Source organism: Crotalus tigris, unplaced genomic scaffold (genome assembly GCF_016545835.1).
Source record: "Crotalus tigris isolate CLP2741 ecotype Arizona unplaced genomic scaffold, ASM1654583v1 scf7180000024167.7108832, whole genome shotgun sequence".
Lineage (NCBI taxonomy): Eukaryota > Metazoa > Chordata > Lepidosauria > Squamata > Viperidae > Crotalus > Crotalus tigris.
In genome coordinates, this window is record NW_024100417.1 from 4,713,018 (window position 1) to 4,730,422 (window position 17,405).

A 17,405-nucleotide genomic window follows, 5' to 3' on the forward strand; every position below is an offset into this window, starting at 1 on the left:
CTTTGTAAAGCTTTCTATTTGTCTTATTTGGCAGATGCAATTTGTCTTAATTCTCTGCTAGAAAAAGGCTTCAATTTTGCAATTTGTCTCCAGTCATTATTTCTTGTAGAAATATAAGTGCTAAACTAGGGATACATTTAAATAGCAAGAGATTCCTAGCAAATTAATAAGTCAGCTACGTTTGCAGGCTAATTCTTGATCTCATCCAAGGAATCAGTCAGTGTGAATGGGAATTACAATAAGCTGTCCATCCTGAAGGCACTTGCCATTTTTTTTATATGGGTGGTGTTCTTGGATGATAACCAGACAGATGGAAAAGCTGCAAACACAGTCAGGTGAAAGGCTTGAAGGCTAAAGGTGTAGCAACATATCATGTACATAATCCAGCTGCATCAGAAGAGTCATAAAGCCAGAAAACCATTCAGATAATACCACCTTCTAAAATGTTGGGAACTTTGTCATCAGAGATACAGTCAGCTTTCCATGTTGAGATAATATTGCCTTCTAAAATTTTGAAATTATCAGAAATGCACCCAGCTTTCACAATGTGTTGATAAATAATGCTGTTTCATCATTCAGTTCCTCTTACACTTCATCTCCCTGTTACACATTGGTCAAGAATATTCAGAGGAACATTTTGCCATATATACAATATTTTTCTTCATTTTGTATTTAAAACTAACAGAAGGGAAAGTTAACATGTGCTATATATTCCTTCTTTCATTTGAATTTAGTAACTGATGCTCTGTAAGAGAAACTTTATACTTAAGAAAATTTCTCTGCTGTGGCTCTGCCTCCAACTGATAAGTAACTAGCAGGGCAGTGTCAATTATTGTGTCCTACATGGACAGACAAGCCTGACTTTATCTCAGGAATTTGCCTGTATGTATTACTTTAGCAGAGTTCAGGAGACAGTACTCTCCACTGTATAGTTTACTACATAAACATATTCTGCTTTTCTAAGTACAAAGCTGCAACAGCCCTTTTCTAATTCAATAATTAAATGTACTAATCTGACAGTAACTTTGGATTCCCAATATCAGAAAAATCACACTGCTATGTTCCATCCTGTACATACACATTTAAATTCTACTCTGGGCTTTATGTGTCAATATATTCTGTGATTTTCAGTCATATTTGAATATTTTGATTTGTATTCAAGATTCCAAGACACAGAATATTTTGATACTTGAGCCTACTGTATTCATTTTACTTGTCAGGTTAAAAAAGCATTTTACTTAGGATAAAATAAGAACATACAGTAGGCAATATGGGGCATGCTCCTGATTCAGAATATAACTCCCACAACTCTCGCAGTTAGTCAGATTGACTGAAACTTATGAGAATTGCCCAAGAAATCTGGAAGATATTTAATTGTCTACCTTGTGTCTACACTGATTGACAATAGTTTGACAACAGATAAACACAGAAATAAGACTTTAAAATAGCTGTTACCCTCTTGAAAAACAAGCCCTGGGTAGCAACCATTCTTCTGGAGAGTTATTTGAATATTCAGTTTGGCTTCATTAACAAGATCCACACGAGATTCACCGCTCTTAAAAGAATTTTATTTATTAAGCAGATTTATATGGCTGCCCAACTCACACACGGTAATTCTTTAATCAAACAGCTAAAGTAAAGAATGTGCATTCAACAATCATGTGTATAGTGGTAGGGCAGGCCTTCTTTGCAATAGTTGGTAAACAGGGCAGAAAATAAATCTGAGACTATCCTGGTCAAACTCATCTATTTGGTGCTCTTACTAGAACTGTAGATTTGGTGATATCAACTGCCAACATTAGCTATGCTTGCATTGGTTACATCTCTCTAAGCAGTAACAGCAGCTAATTTTTTTTATTAAGGCCTTTGGTTTCCTAAAAGCCATTTATCTTACTCAGTGACACTAAATACTTACAAAGCCATTGGGCTGTTCAGCAGAGAACTGCTTTATCTGATAAGTAGCAGATTTATAAATTCAAACATTTAACTGTAGTTGATTTAATCACAGAGATGCTCCTAAAACAGAGTTCCTCTGATGAAAGAGAAAGATTGTAGTATTTTTAAGTTGTCAGTGTAACCATTTAAAAAAACCAAACTTAAAATTGAATATGCATCACCATTTTTCTGGCTCATTTTACATATTTCTACCCTGTTCTTTTAAGAAATACAGTAATTGTATAATTGTGAGATGTTGTGAATATTTTAGTCACCGATATACATTGTCTTTAATAGTGCTGATAAATATGTCATATTTTAATATATTTAGTCCATATTGTTCTTTGGGGGAGGATTGTTATTGTTTAGCAATGCCATTATCCTAAAACCCACTTTTTGGAAATGTAATAAACTAAAGAATATCGAAACTAAAAATCATCATTATTATAATATAACAGCTGAAAACCAGCAGTCCTTACCTCTTTGATTTAGGAATGGAAATGTATAAAGATAAATACATTTTGCTAGAAAAGAAGAAACAGGATAAGAAGTTTGTATATAGACATGGATTTAATATATATGTGGGCAGGCTCAATCATCATTTCTTCAGCTTCAATGGGATCAGACCTCTCTCAGGTAACAAAGCAAAACTGTACCCCAGTTACCTCCATGGGAACTGCTCCAAGGCTGACATCTAACTGGAGCAGATGTGAGGGATTTTGTCAGATAGATGCCCAGCATATTTCTCCAAATGGCCCTACAGGTGGACCTCTGAGCCTGCTCTATTCAAGAGGGCTGTCCTAAACAAGGCCACATCTCTTCATCCATTTCATCTCCCCCCATGCCTAGGTATATTTAGGTTTGCAGTTGTAGTCATTCTGCACAAATTGAAAAGACAACCTCTCTTGCTTAGTTTTGTGATGGGAATTAAGACACTTAAAAGCAAGTGAAATATCAGGTTCTAATCATGCTTTTTACATTTTTAGAGATGCGTTTGTGAAGAATGGTATATGTTATTGAGATCTTGCTAGTGCCAAACCTCATGTATGAATGTGTTAATCTGCATCACTATTCCTTTATTCTATCTCCATTTTCTTTCCTCCTTCTCATCTCCATCAGTTGAGGCTTAAGGACTCTGCTGACCACGTAAGTACCATTTATGAGTGTAGTGTGTCTGCTTGGATCAAAAGGTTCTGAGGATCAACTTGTGAAATCTTTGTGCATAGTGCTGTCAAAAAATCCCTGTCAATTCTCAGATATTTTGCGGAGTTATTCTGAAGCTTCAGCCAGCTACAAATCCTGAACAAATTGTCATTTAGATTGGAAATAATGCAGAAAAGCAATTGGCATTTCTGTCATCTTTATTTCCTGCTTGTTGCAATGCAATTTAAGTCAGTTGAAGGGGGAGCAGCCCCTCTTTACTCTCCTTGCCCAACTGGTTACATGGCAGAATCAGTTCTATATAATCTTTAAACTTCATTGCTCCCAATCATGAAATATACTTTGCTCTCTCAGCTATGACCTTTGGTAGAAACACAGGCTACAATAAGAAAAGAATCATATTCAAACAGTCAAATTCAATTTTTTGGAAGTAATTTTGAAATATAAATTTGAAGGAAGAAGTTCGAACATTGCCTTTGGGGACAGAGGAACTAAGAGAGAAAGAGAATGCTTAAACTAGCTGGTGTGACTTCCATTCCTTCCTAAACAGAAGGACTATGTTAGAAGGGGTTTGCAATGACAGCCTTATGTCTACAATCATTGGAATGGTACCTTTCTTTTCTCCCAGTCAATGTTTTTTTTTCATTCTTTCCTCCCTCTTCCTACGTTCTCCAATAGCATGTAAAGATATCTCTTTTGTGTGCACTGTGGTATTCACTATTTCTTTGGGTAATGTTTATAGCCTGTAGTGCTATATATTTTAGTTTCTCTTTCCATGTTATTTTAATTGATGTGATTAATGTGGGTTGATTGATTCAGGTCACTCTTGCAAACTTCCAGGGAAAGGGGAATCTTTTCCTACTCTAATTCCTGTGTCATTCTGATTGGTGTTTCTTAATTTGGGTTTCTAAATGAAAACAATGAAGAACATTGTTTAACTTTGAGAAATCAAGAAAGTGTCCTGCTCTATCCCTTATAGTACAGATTTGGTGGAATTCTGTGCCTGGATGTTCAATTGTACAGAGTTAATATTTTTAAATTCTGCCTGAAAATATTTTGATCATTTTTAAACAGGTTGCTCCCAATAGAATTCTGTGACAGAATCTCAGTTTAGCCACAGAATAAATATGTTTTTGCATAGCATACTGAACCATACACCTTGTTGATTGGCAAATGAACTCTATTTCACACAGGGTATACTAATAAGGTATCTGGGGTTTGGTTAGCCTGCTATGTGAGCACACACAGGCTCCATGCAGGAAAGAAAAAAAGGAAAATTTGCTTTGGTTTATGAATGCCTTTATTCTTGGGATGAATTAAGCAAGGGTCTTGCATTCACATATCAACTGAGTTTGATTAATCATGCTGCAGACTTCTCATTAACCTTTTTATTCAAGACCAAAACAAAGTTTGAGTTTAGAAAAGCACATGAACTACTTCAGAAATAGTTTTTCCTAGTCACAGTCTATAAACCAATTCCACCTACTCAAATGCAGTTAGACACTTCTTTAAAACATCAGTGAGAAAGGAAAACTAGCATCCTGTACCTTTCTTTTATGTGGAGTTTATATCTCCCTTTGGTTATTGTTACAACCTATTCTCTCCATTTATGGGATGGGTACTTTATTGAACACCTGGGCATATAACGGCAAATGATTTACCTTGGCAGCCTCATCCTCTATCTTATTGCCCATCCCGGTGCTTTCTTTTAGTAAGCTTGGTATGTGTTGCAGACATCTGTAGGAAAATTTTCTTGCCAATTAGAACTACTGGTCTTTTTGTAATCACAGCCATATTAGCTTCCTGCCCTGCCCTGGGGTTTGATGGTGGAGTTCTTTGTTTTTTGTTTTTGCCATGTATCCAAGAGAAACATAGCAATATAGAAATTTTTCCCATCATCTCATGCATATAACATAGCATGATCTGTTGATTTGAGGAAACTTTTTGTTAAATTTTGACTCCACTTCTAAAAATAGAAAATTGTTGTCCATAAGTGTTTCATAGTGATGCTGGAAAGCATTTTATATATGTATGAAAGTAAGACATAGTAAAATTTAGACTTATAAACTGAAAGAAAAACTTTGCAAATTAAAGCAAGTAAAGTGGAAAGATAAAGATGAGAGTTTAATTTAACCATTTCAGACCCAGAAAGGTAAATTACTAATTAGATGGAGCCAAACTAATCTCTCCTTATTGCCATTTCAGTTGTTTCTGCCTGCCCAATACTTTGGTCAGAATGACTGTGCTCAATTAAACATTGTTATATTGTGGGACACAGGAAGTGTGCCATCTTTGTCGCTCCCTCCATCCTCTAAGGCAGCATCCTTCAAGAGATAAGGATGATACCCAGTTCCCAGCTTTATTGTTATTAACTGTTAATTTGGGCTATCCATTTTGTTTTATAGTTTTAAATGTTTTAACTCCGCATTTGCATTGTGTAGACTGCCCAAAGTTTACTGGAATGGACGGCCATAACAAATTATGGTTGGTAATATAGTCAGCCAGATGTTTAGACTGGATTTGGCATATTATTTACCTATCAAATCTTTTCCAAGGATCTGGAATAGGTAGATGTTTGATGGTATTGAAGGTATCATCCCAAGATGCTTCAAGTAAAGTTGCCTTTTGCAATTGACCAGTGGTGATTTTTGCCAATGCCAGTGATGTTCAAGTGGTGCTCCAGATGTTTTGGGATTGCACCCAAGGCATTTAGTATTATTATCATTGCTTCCTTTTGCCATAGTCATTCTACGTCTTTGTTGTGTTTCTCCAATTCTTCCTCTTCTATTCTGCTATCTCTAGATACTGCAACATCCACAATCCAGACTTTTCTTTCTTATTGACAATTGTTAAGTCTGGGAGGGTTATGTGGCAGGTGCCTATCTGTTTGAATTCTAAAGGCCCAAGACACTTTAGCATTTTCATTTTCCATGACGTTCTCTATTTTGTGGTCCCACTAGTTCTTGCCTGCAGACAAATGGTATTTCTTGCAGATATTCCAAGGCACTATTCTTGCTACTTTGTCATCCTGTTTGTAATTAGCATGTGCAATCTTCTTGCAGCAATTAACTAGCGTAGGTGGTCCGTTAGTTCTTCAGCACTTTTGCAGAGGTGGCATTCACCGTCTGTTGCTCTTTTTTCAGTTTTGGCTTTGTATGCATTTGTTCTTCAGGCATGATCTTGTGCAGTCAGAATTACCCCCTTCTAGTCTGTTTCTTCAATTTTCCTGCTCTGAGCCATTGGCAGGTCTTGTTGTTATCTGCTTTGATTGCCATTTCTTTTATTGAATTGACTATGTAATACTTTACCTTGCCATGTTGCTTTTCTGTTCTTCATTTGGTCTTTCTTGTAGGACAGTTCGGTCTTGGAAAGAGATAGTAAGCCTTCATGGTATACTAGCTTCAGTGCATCTTCTTCACTATCCTTCAAATATTCTTTCAGTGCTCTTTTTTCTTCTTCTCCTGTCTCAATGTACCTACTATCTTCCACGCCTGCTTATTTTTTCTTGGTTAGTAGAATTTGTTGCTGGATGAAGGGCATGATTCATTGTCATTATTTTGGGGGCTTCCTATCCTGGGCTTTTAGTTTTGGTTCAGTCCATTATTCCAGCTGTGTATCTAATGACTGAAATTGCCAAAGTGTTAATTGCCTTGATGGTATTTCTGTCTCTGAGTTTGGAGTTTGAGATCGTCTTCACTCTCATGTTGTATTCGCTTCTAACCTTCTTCTTGACTTCAGCATGCTTGTGTTGTCAGCTTGAAATCATGGTCTTTATCCAGACTCTTAATGTTATTCCATAGGGCATCTTGATTCCTTAGTTTTTGCTACCTTTCTTCTGTTGATGAAGAGGATGGCATATATGTCCAGTCCAAACTTCCTTGCAGTATTTTAACTGGTCACTGTTAAGTAGCAATTCTATTTCCAATGGTGTTTTTCCACATCCATGTAAAGGAGGTAGGATAGTCTGGTACATGTCTTTAACGTTTGATAGCCATAGCCTAACCTGTTCAGTATTGTTGACAGAGGAATCAGTGCAATGACAAACAATAGTGGTGATAGCCAGTCTCTTTGAAAGATTCCTCTCTGGATATTAATTGTATCTTCCATTGTGCCATTGCTCTTTGCACAAAGCTGCTGATGTTTCTACTGATCCTGTTATTTTTATGCACTTGAATATCCAGTCATGTGGCAGGGAGTCAAATGCCTTCATGTAATCAATCCAGGCTACATTTAAGTTGGTCTTCATTCTCTTACAGTTTTCCAGTACCATCTTGTCAATCTTTTGTTCCTTTGCTGTTTGGGCAGTTTCCTTTCTGCCAAGGTGGCGAGGACTACTCAAACGGTCGTAAGTCAAGGACTACTCAACTGGTGCAGCACCGTTTGCAGAATGGGACTTTTGGCGGGCTCAGCAGGGCAGAGACAGCCTGGACAATTCCTATTGGCTTTTGAAAGCCAATAGAATTAGACTCTATTCAAGAGAGTCTATTCTATTGGCTTTCAAAAGCCAATAGAATAAAAGGGAGTAGCACAGCTAAGGAAAAGGGGGGGGAAATGGTGGACTGCGTTGTTTGGCGACACCCGTGAAATGGTCATTCGACCCCAAATGGGGTCCCGACCCACAGGTTGAGAACCACTGAACTAGATGCTGTTGGACTGCATCAGCTATCACACTAGTTAGCAATTTGAAAGTTGTTGGTAAGCAGGTAATTGGCCTCTAGTTGCTTGGTGCTACCCCTTTTGTTAGATCTTTCATTATCAGATAGGTTTTGCCAGATGTTAACCAAGCTACATTTCATATCCTTGCAGTATATTGTTAAGCTGCTTGGCAATGAGTCACTGTAGACCAATCAGATGTTTCAACCAAAAACTGTACAATTCATCTTTACCTGGTGCTGACCATTTCTTGATCTTCCTTGCTCTTTCTCTACTATTCTCTACAAGTTATTTCACTTCAGCTTCTTTTTTATTCTTATCCACCTCCCTTTGTCTAAGGTGCATACAAGTTGTATTTCTTTGGACTGTTCCATAGCTGCTCCTGGAACGGAGCTGGTTTTACTTTCTCAAATGTTGATTGGTTTACTGCAGTCTCTCCATTGATGGATTGGTAGAAACCTTTCAGATTCAATTGAAATTGGAAATTCTGTTAGTGTGCAATTTGAGCATATATGCTGATCATCCTGGCTATAGCTGTTACTTGCTGCTTTATTATTTCCCTTGTTTCTAGGAGATGTTTCTTGATTAGGTCTTTTTGTTCTTCAGCTTCTTTTCTTTCATCTATTCTGATTCTTTCACACTCTGATTTTAGTGTGCTGATCTTGTTTTTCAGTGTAACCTTCCATTTTGGTGATGCACTGTTTGACTTTTTTTCTTCTTTGTTGATTTTGCATCACAGGTGTTCAGTTATAATTGCAACCATGCTGTACATCAGTTAGTTTATTTCTTGCAGTGAGCCAGTGCTTTCATTTGATATTTACGGTATTGGCATCTTTTAATGCTTGTCAAAGCTGCTTTTTTAACTTTTTTTTTTTACAAGCTTCAATCAGGCAACCTTTTTCTGTTCTTTTTGTGCTATTCTAGATGTTCAGTTATTCTTCATTTCAGTTCCTCCTGTTTTTTCAGTTAGAGGTTTGTTTGTTTCTGAGAAGTTAAGAGGAGAGGGCATCTGGTTTGGAAGTGAGAATGATTTAATAACTATGTTGGCTTCCTTCTCCCTGGTTTGTCTCTATTGTCTGAGTTACTTCTGGCAAGGCTTAGATTTCTTTGGCAGAACCTTTGCAGTTCTACTAATTCTACTTTTCTGAGTATTTTATTTCATATTATAAATTGATGCTGATCTGCTAGCTGCCGTTCTGGTTGTTTCTGATTCTGATGTTCTTTTCAGAACTGGTGGAACCTTTTTCAGATACCCTCTTTTTATTGGATTTGTAATAGCAAATCATTATTTCTTTGTTTTCAGTCTTTTTTATGTTTGCAGTGGGTAAGAAATTTTTCTTCCAGGGGTTCTGCAGCTTCTGGCGCTGGTTGCTCAGCCAATAGCCCTGAACCCTGTAGTCTACTTGTCACCAGATGTCCAGAAACTCCAACACCTAGCATGGTCTTGTTGACCCAAGTAAAATCTGATCCAGAATAGGTTTCTGTGAGTTATGTCTCACCATACTGTTTATGGGAGAGACACTCTTCATCTGGTTCCTCTGAGAACCTCTGTCCAGGATGGTTAAACACCTGGCATAGGTCGCATATTTCTCAGAGCATGTTAGCAGCACAGCCACGTCAAGGTAGTGCGTCACTAAAGGATGGTTATTTGTATTAGTTACTCAGCAGCATTTGGTTCTTCACTTGTGACATTCAATTAAGAAATATTATTTTGTCATTTGTTGGCTGAGTTACATTATACACTTAACAATCAGACCACAAGTAACTTCTATCATATTGCATTATAATTGTAAGGTTCTACAAATTTCTCCAGATTCTTTTTAGCTTTCTGCCCAAATTAGGAGAAAAAAGTTGAATATCTATATACCTGATTTGATAAAAGAGAGGTTTCTTGACCTGTATTTGTAATGTAAAAAAACTTGTCTTTCCGATTTGTAATTTTAACTCTATAGCTTCAGTGAAGAGATACATGTATTAGCTGTGAGAGCTAAAAGAGCTTCAAACCAAGCAAACTTTTAAATTGGTTAGAGGAAAACTCCAGAATATATCTGAGAGTCAGAAATGTTCTGGTAATCATTTCCTTTTCAATTTGCTTGATATAATGATATCTTTTTTCTCCCTACAGGAAACCATCATAGGAGGCCTTTTACCAGAAACTACCTATTCTGTCAGCATCGCAGCCTATACCACTAAAGGGGACGGAGCCCGCAGCAAGGCCAAAGTGATTGCTACAACTGGAGCAGGTAACCATTTGTCCTACAATATCACTTGATGGACAGGCCTACTTTACTATCTTTTTTGAGCTGCTGAATCATTGATATAGTTGGAGTCATGGCAGAAATGTTAAACTTCAGAGAAATTGGGAATATTCAAAAATTCTACCCCTTTCACCTGGTCTCTAAACTGTTTGCAGGTGGTAGTGAATGGAACTAAATAAATACAGACAACGCAAATATAGACCTCCCTTCATCCTTTGTAATCAGTCTACAGGTATTAGCAGCCAGCAGATGTCTCAAGCAGAACCGGAATACAATGATACTGTTACATTAGTTATTGGTGTTTAATACTGTATCCCTCATTTCTTACTAGCTCTCATGGTTAACATTTTTTGTAGATTTATTTGCCATGAATTCTCTTTGTTTCAAAAACCATATATAGTGGTTTGCCATTAGCACATTTCATGGCAAGGATAGGCTCTAAGTTGTCTATCTCAGGCACATGGTCATCAGGTGACACTGATGGTCCTTTGCACAGTTTTGTCTGTTCTGATCCTATTTATAATTCATTGAATTATCTCAACTTTATTATACCAAACAGAGAGAAAAAATTATATGTCCTTACAAGGTACATGGTGATAAACATATATTTTCATTTAGATGCCTTTGTTTGTGTCTGTTATTCCTAACCTTTCCTAGTTTATCTGGATCACCACAACAGCTTTTAATCAACACAATATGACCAAGAGTCGACAACACTGTGTTCATATACACCATGTAGCAGAGATAATTTTTGCCTGATGCCATACTTCAAATACCCAAAATAAAAATTTAAAAAACCACTAACTTTAAAAAAATACTGAAATTGCCAATATCAAGCATGAATAATAAAATTGCATCAGATTTAGTGACTTCCTGAGACTTTAATTTTAAAAATATATTTTAGTATCTGTACTGATAACTACACATATTAGACTCTCAATCCCTCAGTGATGCCTTAAATTGGAAACCACTGAAGTATACAATTGTAATGAGTTAAATGATGTCTGAGACTCAATCATATTTTCTGAGCTGTGTTTTTGAATAATTACTTTACTCTATTGATCTGTTTGGAAATGATATTTGAAATGAAGATAAAACTACAAACACAGGACAGCATTAAAATCTGTTGCAGTACAGGCATTCTTGATTAAGAAAATACTGCATTTCTTATGCCTATTCCTTCTTCCTGCCTAAATAAGAACAAACAAACAGATGATGGAAATGGATTCAGGGACACACAGAGGTCCACAATACAAAGCACACTAGGATTCAGTTGGAACTGCCTGCTGTATTCAGGATTTGTGGTTACAGTCTTATCCAAGTATATCAAATGAGATAATGCAGAGCTTTTTATAGGATTTTCTGTAGTAATCTCTTGTTTTGGAATGATGCCTGGTTGTTTACAGTATGCTAATTTCTGTTGGCTTCAGATTTTGCCATATTTTAAACTCGGCAGATTAAAAACAATGAATGAAAACATTATCTATCCCAATCTTGGTATTTGCCAAATTTCAACAGGCATTCTTAAAACTTCTTTCCATTGAAGAATATATTAGTTCTAGAAATGTTAATATATTGATAGAAAGAGAAGCCAGGTATCTGAAGAACAAGTGAGATGGAAAGTATTTTTGGAGCATTGCTGTCATATAAAAAGTATGGGTTAGTCTGTTCTGATCTAAAATATATACCAATTAGTCTCTCAAAATTTTAGGTGAGTTCCAAGTTCTACAAAATCATAGAAACTTTTTAAAATTCCTCCTTCTTAGAGCTGCCATCTCTTAGCTTCTCTCTCATTTCAGTTCTGTTCACCCTACCACCACAGTATCCAATGAAACAAGCAAAGTTTGTTAAAACATTTCCCATAATCTAAATGGCTTTCACAGAGGAGCATCATCATCATAACTTAGCTAAACCTACTCAAACCATATGTGGAATATTACTGTGCTGTTGTGATTTGTTTCTGAGTGCCCCAATCCAACAAAGGCTAATGCTTATTTTGGCAGTAAACAGGCTCTGAATAGTTCTGCTTGCAGTTGGATTTACACATCAATTTCACCTGAAGTGGGGGAAAGAGATGTGTCTGTTGTGGGTGTAACTGAGGTATGAAACCATTCATTTATGCAGCAGGTGTTAAGCTTTGATGGGAGCAGCCCTTAATTTGTACTGCACATACAAAATTTGGAATCAGGTTGCTGCACAGCCATCACATCAGCATTCCTGGCAGGAACCAGTTCATCAGCTTAAATGCAGTGTATTTTGATTGCAAGCAGCATGCCTCACTCTCTCAGGAGGTCACGCAGGTGGTGAAATTATAACTGCTACTATGAAATTTGTCTGCATCAAACTAGCAGGGATTCCAAAGCTGAGTCTGGACATGTCCTCAGTAACTTATGCTACTAGCCAAATAGCTATATTACAATGATACTTTTCACCTTGTTCAAACTATCCAAAACTGCATTATCTGACATTTTGAAAAATGTTGGGGTTCAAGGAATGCTTGGATAGATACATTGAGATTTAAGATAGAACTGGATAAGCAATCCATAGAGACTGATTTTGGTTGCAATATGGATAATTGTTAAATTGGGATATATTTATGAAGCTAAAAACCAAACTTGTATCTTCTGCATTTTAAATGATTTGTCATACAATTTTGGTTTCTCCTGCATGTTGCTACATCACTTAATGACATGCTTGATCAGGGGTGTCAAACTTGCGGCCTGCGGACAGGATGCATAATGGGCAGGCCACACTCACTCTGGCTCCGCAAAGGCAAAATATGTCACGATACGTGAAATGACGCGATTGAATTTGACACTTGTGTGTTAGATTAACAATTATTCTTTATTTTTGGATCTAAAGGATACCCACTCCATAAGTCTTGGACAATTTATTTTTATTTATTTAATTATGGGATACACAGAGTAGTAAAAACTGACTACCCATTCAGAATTACAACGAAGAACAGCTCTTCCTGGGCTGAACCACTTCAGGGCACTTTGGAAGTTGGGAAGATTTTTCTCCACATGTGCCATCCTGGATGTGCAAAATGCTTCTAACATTCTTTTAGATGTGGAATCATTTATCTGCAATCTGATGCAGCATGATCCTAGAAAATCCATGTAGATGCTGTTATTCAGTTTGTAATTCAGCTCTAATGCTGTTTGACTGCTTCAAGATCTGAATTTTGCTTCCATTCGTAGCCTAATACCCTGTTTTTGTTCCACAGTCCCAGGCAAACCCACTATGATGATCAGTACAACATCTATGAACACCGCCTTAATCAATTGGCTCCCGCCCAAAGAGATGGTTGGAGAGCTCTTGGGCTACATGCTGCGATACAAATGTGCTGATGAAGAGAAGATGATAGTAATACAGTTTGGAAAAGATGACGATCACTACACTGTGACCAAACTTTACAAGGGTGCCACTTATATCTTCAAATTGTCTGCAAAGAATAGGGCAGGTCCTGGGGAAGAGTTTGAGAAGGAAATAACTACTCCAGAGGAAGCACCGAGTGGCTTCCCCCAGAACCTGGAGGTGGTTGGGCTTACCACCTCTACCACCAAAGTGACCTGGAATCCACCACTGCTGGCTGAGAGGAATGGAAAAATTGCCAACTATACAGTTGTATACAGAGACATAAACAGCCAGCAAAACCTGACCAATGTTACTAAGGAACAAAGTATCACTCTGACCAATCTCAAATCTGACACAACTTACGACATTAAAGTTAGAGCCCACACTAGCAAGGGAGCGGGACCTCTCAGCCCCAGCATTCAATCAAGAACAATGCCAATGGAACAAGGTAGGCACTTCTTGCTGTGGTAGATCCTGAATTCCCATTATAGAAAATGGGTGAAAAATGTCTCATTTAGTCTTACCTTATCTTATTCAATCTTAATATACCTTAAAATAGTAGAGGGGAGGAGCAGGCATGAGGGTTGCATGATTGATCTTGCAGATCAAAACACAGATCCCATTGTTTTTGTGTGCATAAACATTGTATCACAACTGATGTCATGTAAACGTCAAAAAGGAATTTCTTTAAGGAACCAGTAACTATTCACTTTTGGCATTTGTGATGAAGAGCCAAAGGAGAAAATGAAATATCTGCATTAGTTTAAATCTAAAATGTGAAAGGGCAGGATTTGATAAGGGTTGCCTATAGTTGTTTCCCCAGAGAATGCTCAAGAGGAGTCTTTTTAATTGCAGTGTTCGCAAAGAACTTCCGTGTCAGTGCTGTGATGAAAACCTCAGTGCTACTTAGTTGGGAAGTGCCTGATTCTTATAAATCAGCAGTACCCTTCAAGGTAAGGAACTATCAACATCCAGGATGGAAACCTTATCTAAGTATAGTAATTACTGTAGAGTCTTCCAGGTAGTCCTAAATCTGACTTTGATTCAATAAAAGTGATAAGGGATCAGACTATTTATCTGAAACCAGTTGTTTTGCTGCCATCAGGACAGTATTTGTTGAGACTACTTAAGCATGTAAACCTAGAGAGACATCAGGATTTTGGCAGCAGAATGCTTTGCCTTGGGTGCTGCAGAGTACTTACACTTTCTCATTCCTACCTCTTTAAGACTCAGTCACTAAAGTGTAGCAATCAGCAGCTAGGCAGACCCCCCCCCAAACTCCTTGCATTACCCAGTAAACATTTCTTTATTTTGAAAATTTTGTTCTATTTTTTAAAATGTATTCCTAATTGTTTGAAAATGCTTCCGAATAATTAGGCTGAATTAGTAAATGGCGTGGAAACATAAACTTAGTATTACTTAGGGAGTTTAGTCAGAGTAACTCATTTAGCTAATGTTTAAACAGAAGATGCCTATTAAAATACTTTTTAAAAAGGAAGACAGTAACCCTATAAAACGATAAGCAAAAGAAAGATAGTGATGAGAGACTGTACCTCAAACTTTAAAAAAAAATGTAACAATAGACAAAAATATTAGATGAGTACTTATTAGGCCTGATACAGATAACTCTGCCCTGCCAGATACTTGCACACATTTCCATGCTTTCCGTCTCTTACTGATACACACAAGCAAACCTGGGATGGAAGTTGCCTTTATAATTAGCATACCCTAGCACAGTGATGGCAAACCTTTTTAGAGACTGAGTGCCCAAACTGCAACCCAAAACCCACTTATGCATCGTCAGGTGCCGAGTGGGTATGGCCATTGGCTGGGTGTGGCCCATTGGGTGGGCGCGGCTATGGTGGTAATGGCAGACTGAGTGGGACTAAAAAGTTCAATCAGTCAATGCCAACTTCGCAAGATCTTTCCCGCCCCCCGCAAGGTTTGAAATTGAGTGATTGATTGAACCTTTTTTTTTTTTTTTTGCACACGGCGGCGGAGGCCTAAAGCAAAAAGGTTTTATAAAACCTAGCTGAAGGCCTAGGACTGGGGCAACGGCGCACGTGCCCACAGAGAGGGCTCTGAGTGCTGCCTCTGGCACCCGTGCCATAGGTTCACCACCACTGCCCTAGCAGCATCAGCTGCCTGTAGCAAACTATTTAATTTTGTATTGACAGCCTCCAAGAAAAAGATAAAAAAGTCAGAATCTTGCATCAGATTTTGTATTTATGTCTCCCACTTCCTTTCCACCGCCATCATTCTGCACACTCCTGGGAGGACAGCCAAGTCAGTCTCATGCCTGGATGTACTTTTACTGCCTCCAAATTTCCTGCAAGAAATCAGAGCAGAACTATCATATTTGGACAGCAAAAATCTGGACTTTCATGGGATGGCAGCAAAGAGATGCTATTTTTAGGGGTACCTGGAGTTTTACAACCCAAATATGTTAACCATACAGGAAAGCAGACATGGTCCAATGAAAATGTCAGGTAAAACGGGAGCCCACCAGAGTGAAGATAGGGAAAATATTTACAAAATCTACACTGTCTTAAATAATGCTGAACATCTGACCACTCTAAACATGCTTAGAGCAAGCTAAGACATCTTAGTATGAAGTTGTGTCTGCTGACCTTGCTAGCAGTGGGTGGATATACTGTAAGAGCTAAGCCAAAAGGTTCTCAGAACAGAGGTGCAAATTATGTCAACAGTTCAGGAATACTCAGGTTCAGGGCCATGAAGTACAGAGCAACGAATCTACTGAAGCATGGAAAAGGCACAAAGAAGAAGCAAAGTCTGTAAACTCCCAGGGGTATAAGAAAGGAACTGTACCTTCATTGTGACAAACTGTACCTTCATTGTGACAGACAAGAATCAACTATTTAATAAGACTTCTAGTTTACAATAAAGACTTGTGTTGAATGTACAGAGAATCCCTGCTGTAGATTAAGCTTCCTGGAGGGAGTAAGGAAGATGACCTTGACAGAGATATGTAACCTCAGTTGCCTAGCCAAGCCTGTTAAAATCAGGATTTAAAGATTTACAGCTGAGTCCTGGACTCAGAAACCTGACACATTTATTAATAGTGGGATTTCTGTACTGGGATTTCCTCATGTCCCGTTCCACAGATCAAGTGTGTTCTTAATAGAACTAATGAATAACTTTTAGGAAATAGAATAAGATTATATTCAAACAGATAAGATTTTGTATTTTGAATATTAGATTTTGTTATGAATTGAGATAAAGGAAACTTTGGTTACCTAAAACCTGGAAATTATAAATACTAAATGTTAAATTTGAATATTGATGGGAAACTAAAAATTGGGAAAAACCAATAACAGAACCTTTATTGAATGTAAAGATTGAATGTAAAAGTAATTAAGATATGTATAAGGTAAACATTTATTGATAAATGTAATAATGATGTTTTTATTTAGTTGATATAATAAGAACTGTATTAGCTTAAATATGAGATAGTAGATATTAAGGGGAAAAGAGAGGAAATATTTGAGGTTGTAGTTTGAGATTTGTACTAAAGATACTGAACTATTGATTAACCCAGCCACCACGTTACTTTTTAAAAACCTAAATGTAAAATTAAAAAATTAATAAAAATATTATTAAAAAAAAGAACTAATGAATTATCAAGATACTACAATATGTAAAGTTCAGAAGGTCTGGCCAGGTTAATATAGCTTAGGCTGCTGATGAGGGTTAAGTTAGAGTTGACAGCCATTTCTTCGACAAGCTGGCCATATGGAGGTTTGGGAGCAGATGATTCTAGTGGGTTGCTAACTGTAGAGCAGCCATGCAATTATAAGAAGTTTAAATGAGCTTTCTAATACCTATTGCTGATTCTATTTTTTTTAATTTATAAATTTTTATTAATAATACAAAATTAAAAACACATTGGACATAGATATGACGTCACTGGTTCCATACATCTTCCAACATTTTACAATAGTATTAGTACTCATATAGACATATATTTCTTGAACTTTGCTCATTATTTATACTATTAACATTTTCCCCTTATTTCTA

General features: G+C 37.2%; 1 protein-coding gene across 2 annotated transcripts in view; it reads left to right on the forward strand.

Moving 5' to 3' along the window:
* The window catches only part of PTPRF (protein tyrosine phosphatase receptor type F), a 547,145-nt gene that overhangs the window by 472,601 nt on the left and 57,139 nt on the right, over positions 1-17,405 (forward strand). The window contains exons 14-17 of one of the 2 annotated variants that reach the window (XM_039323286.1): positions 3,055-3,081; positions 9,875-9,992; positions 13,237-13,815; positions 14,223-14,320. In XM_039323286.1, coding sequence (XP_039179220.1) covers positions 3,055-3,081; positions 9,875-9,992; positions 13,237-13,815; positions 14,223-14,320 — 822 coding nt within the window. The remainder of the gene's footprint in view (positions 1-3,054; positions 3,082-9,874; positions 9,993-13,236; positions 13,816-14,222; positions 14,321-17,405) is intronic. The other variant, XM_039323287.1, reaches the window with a different exon arrangement.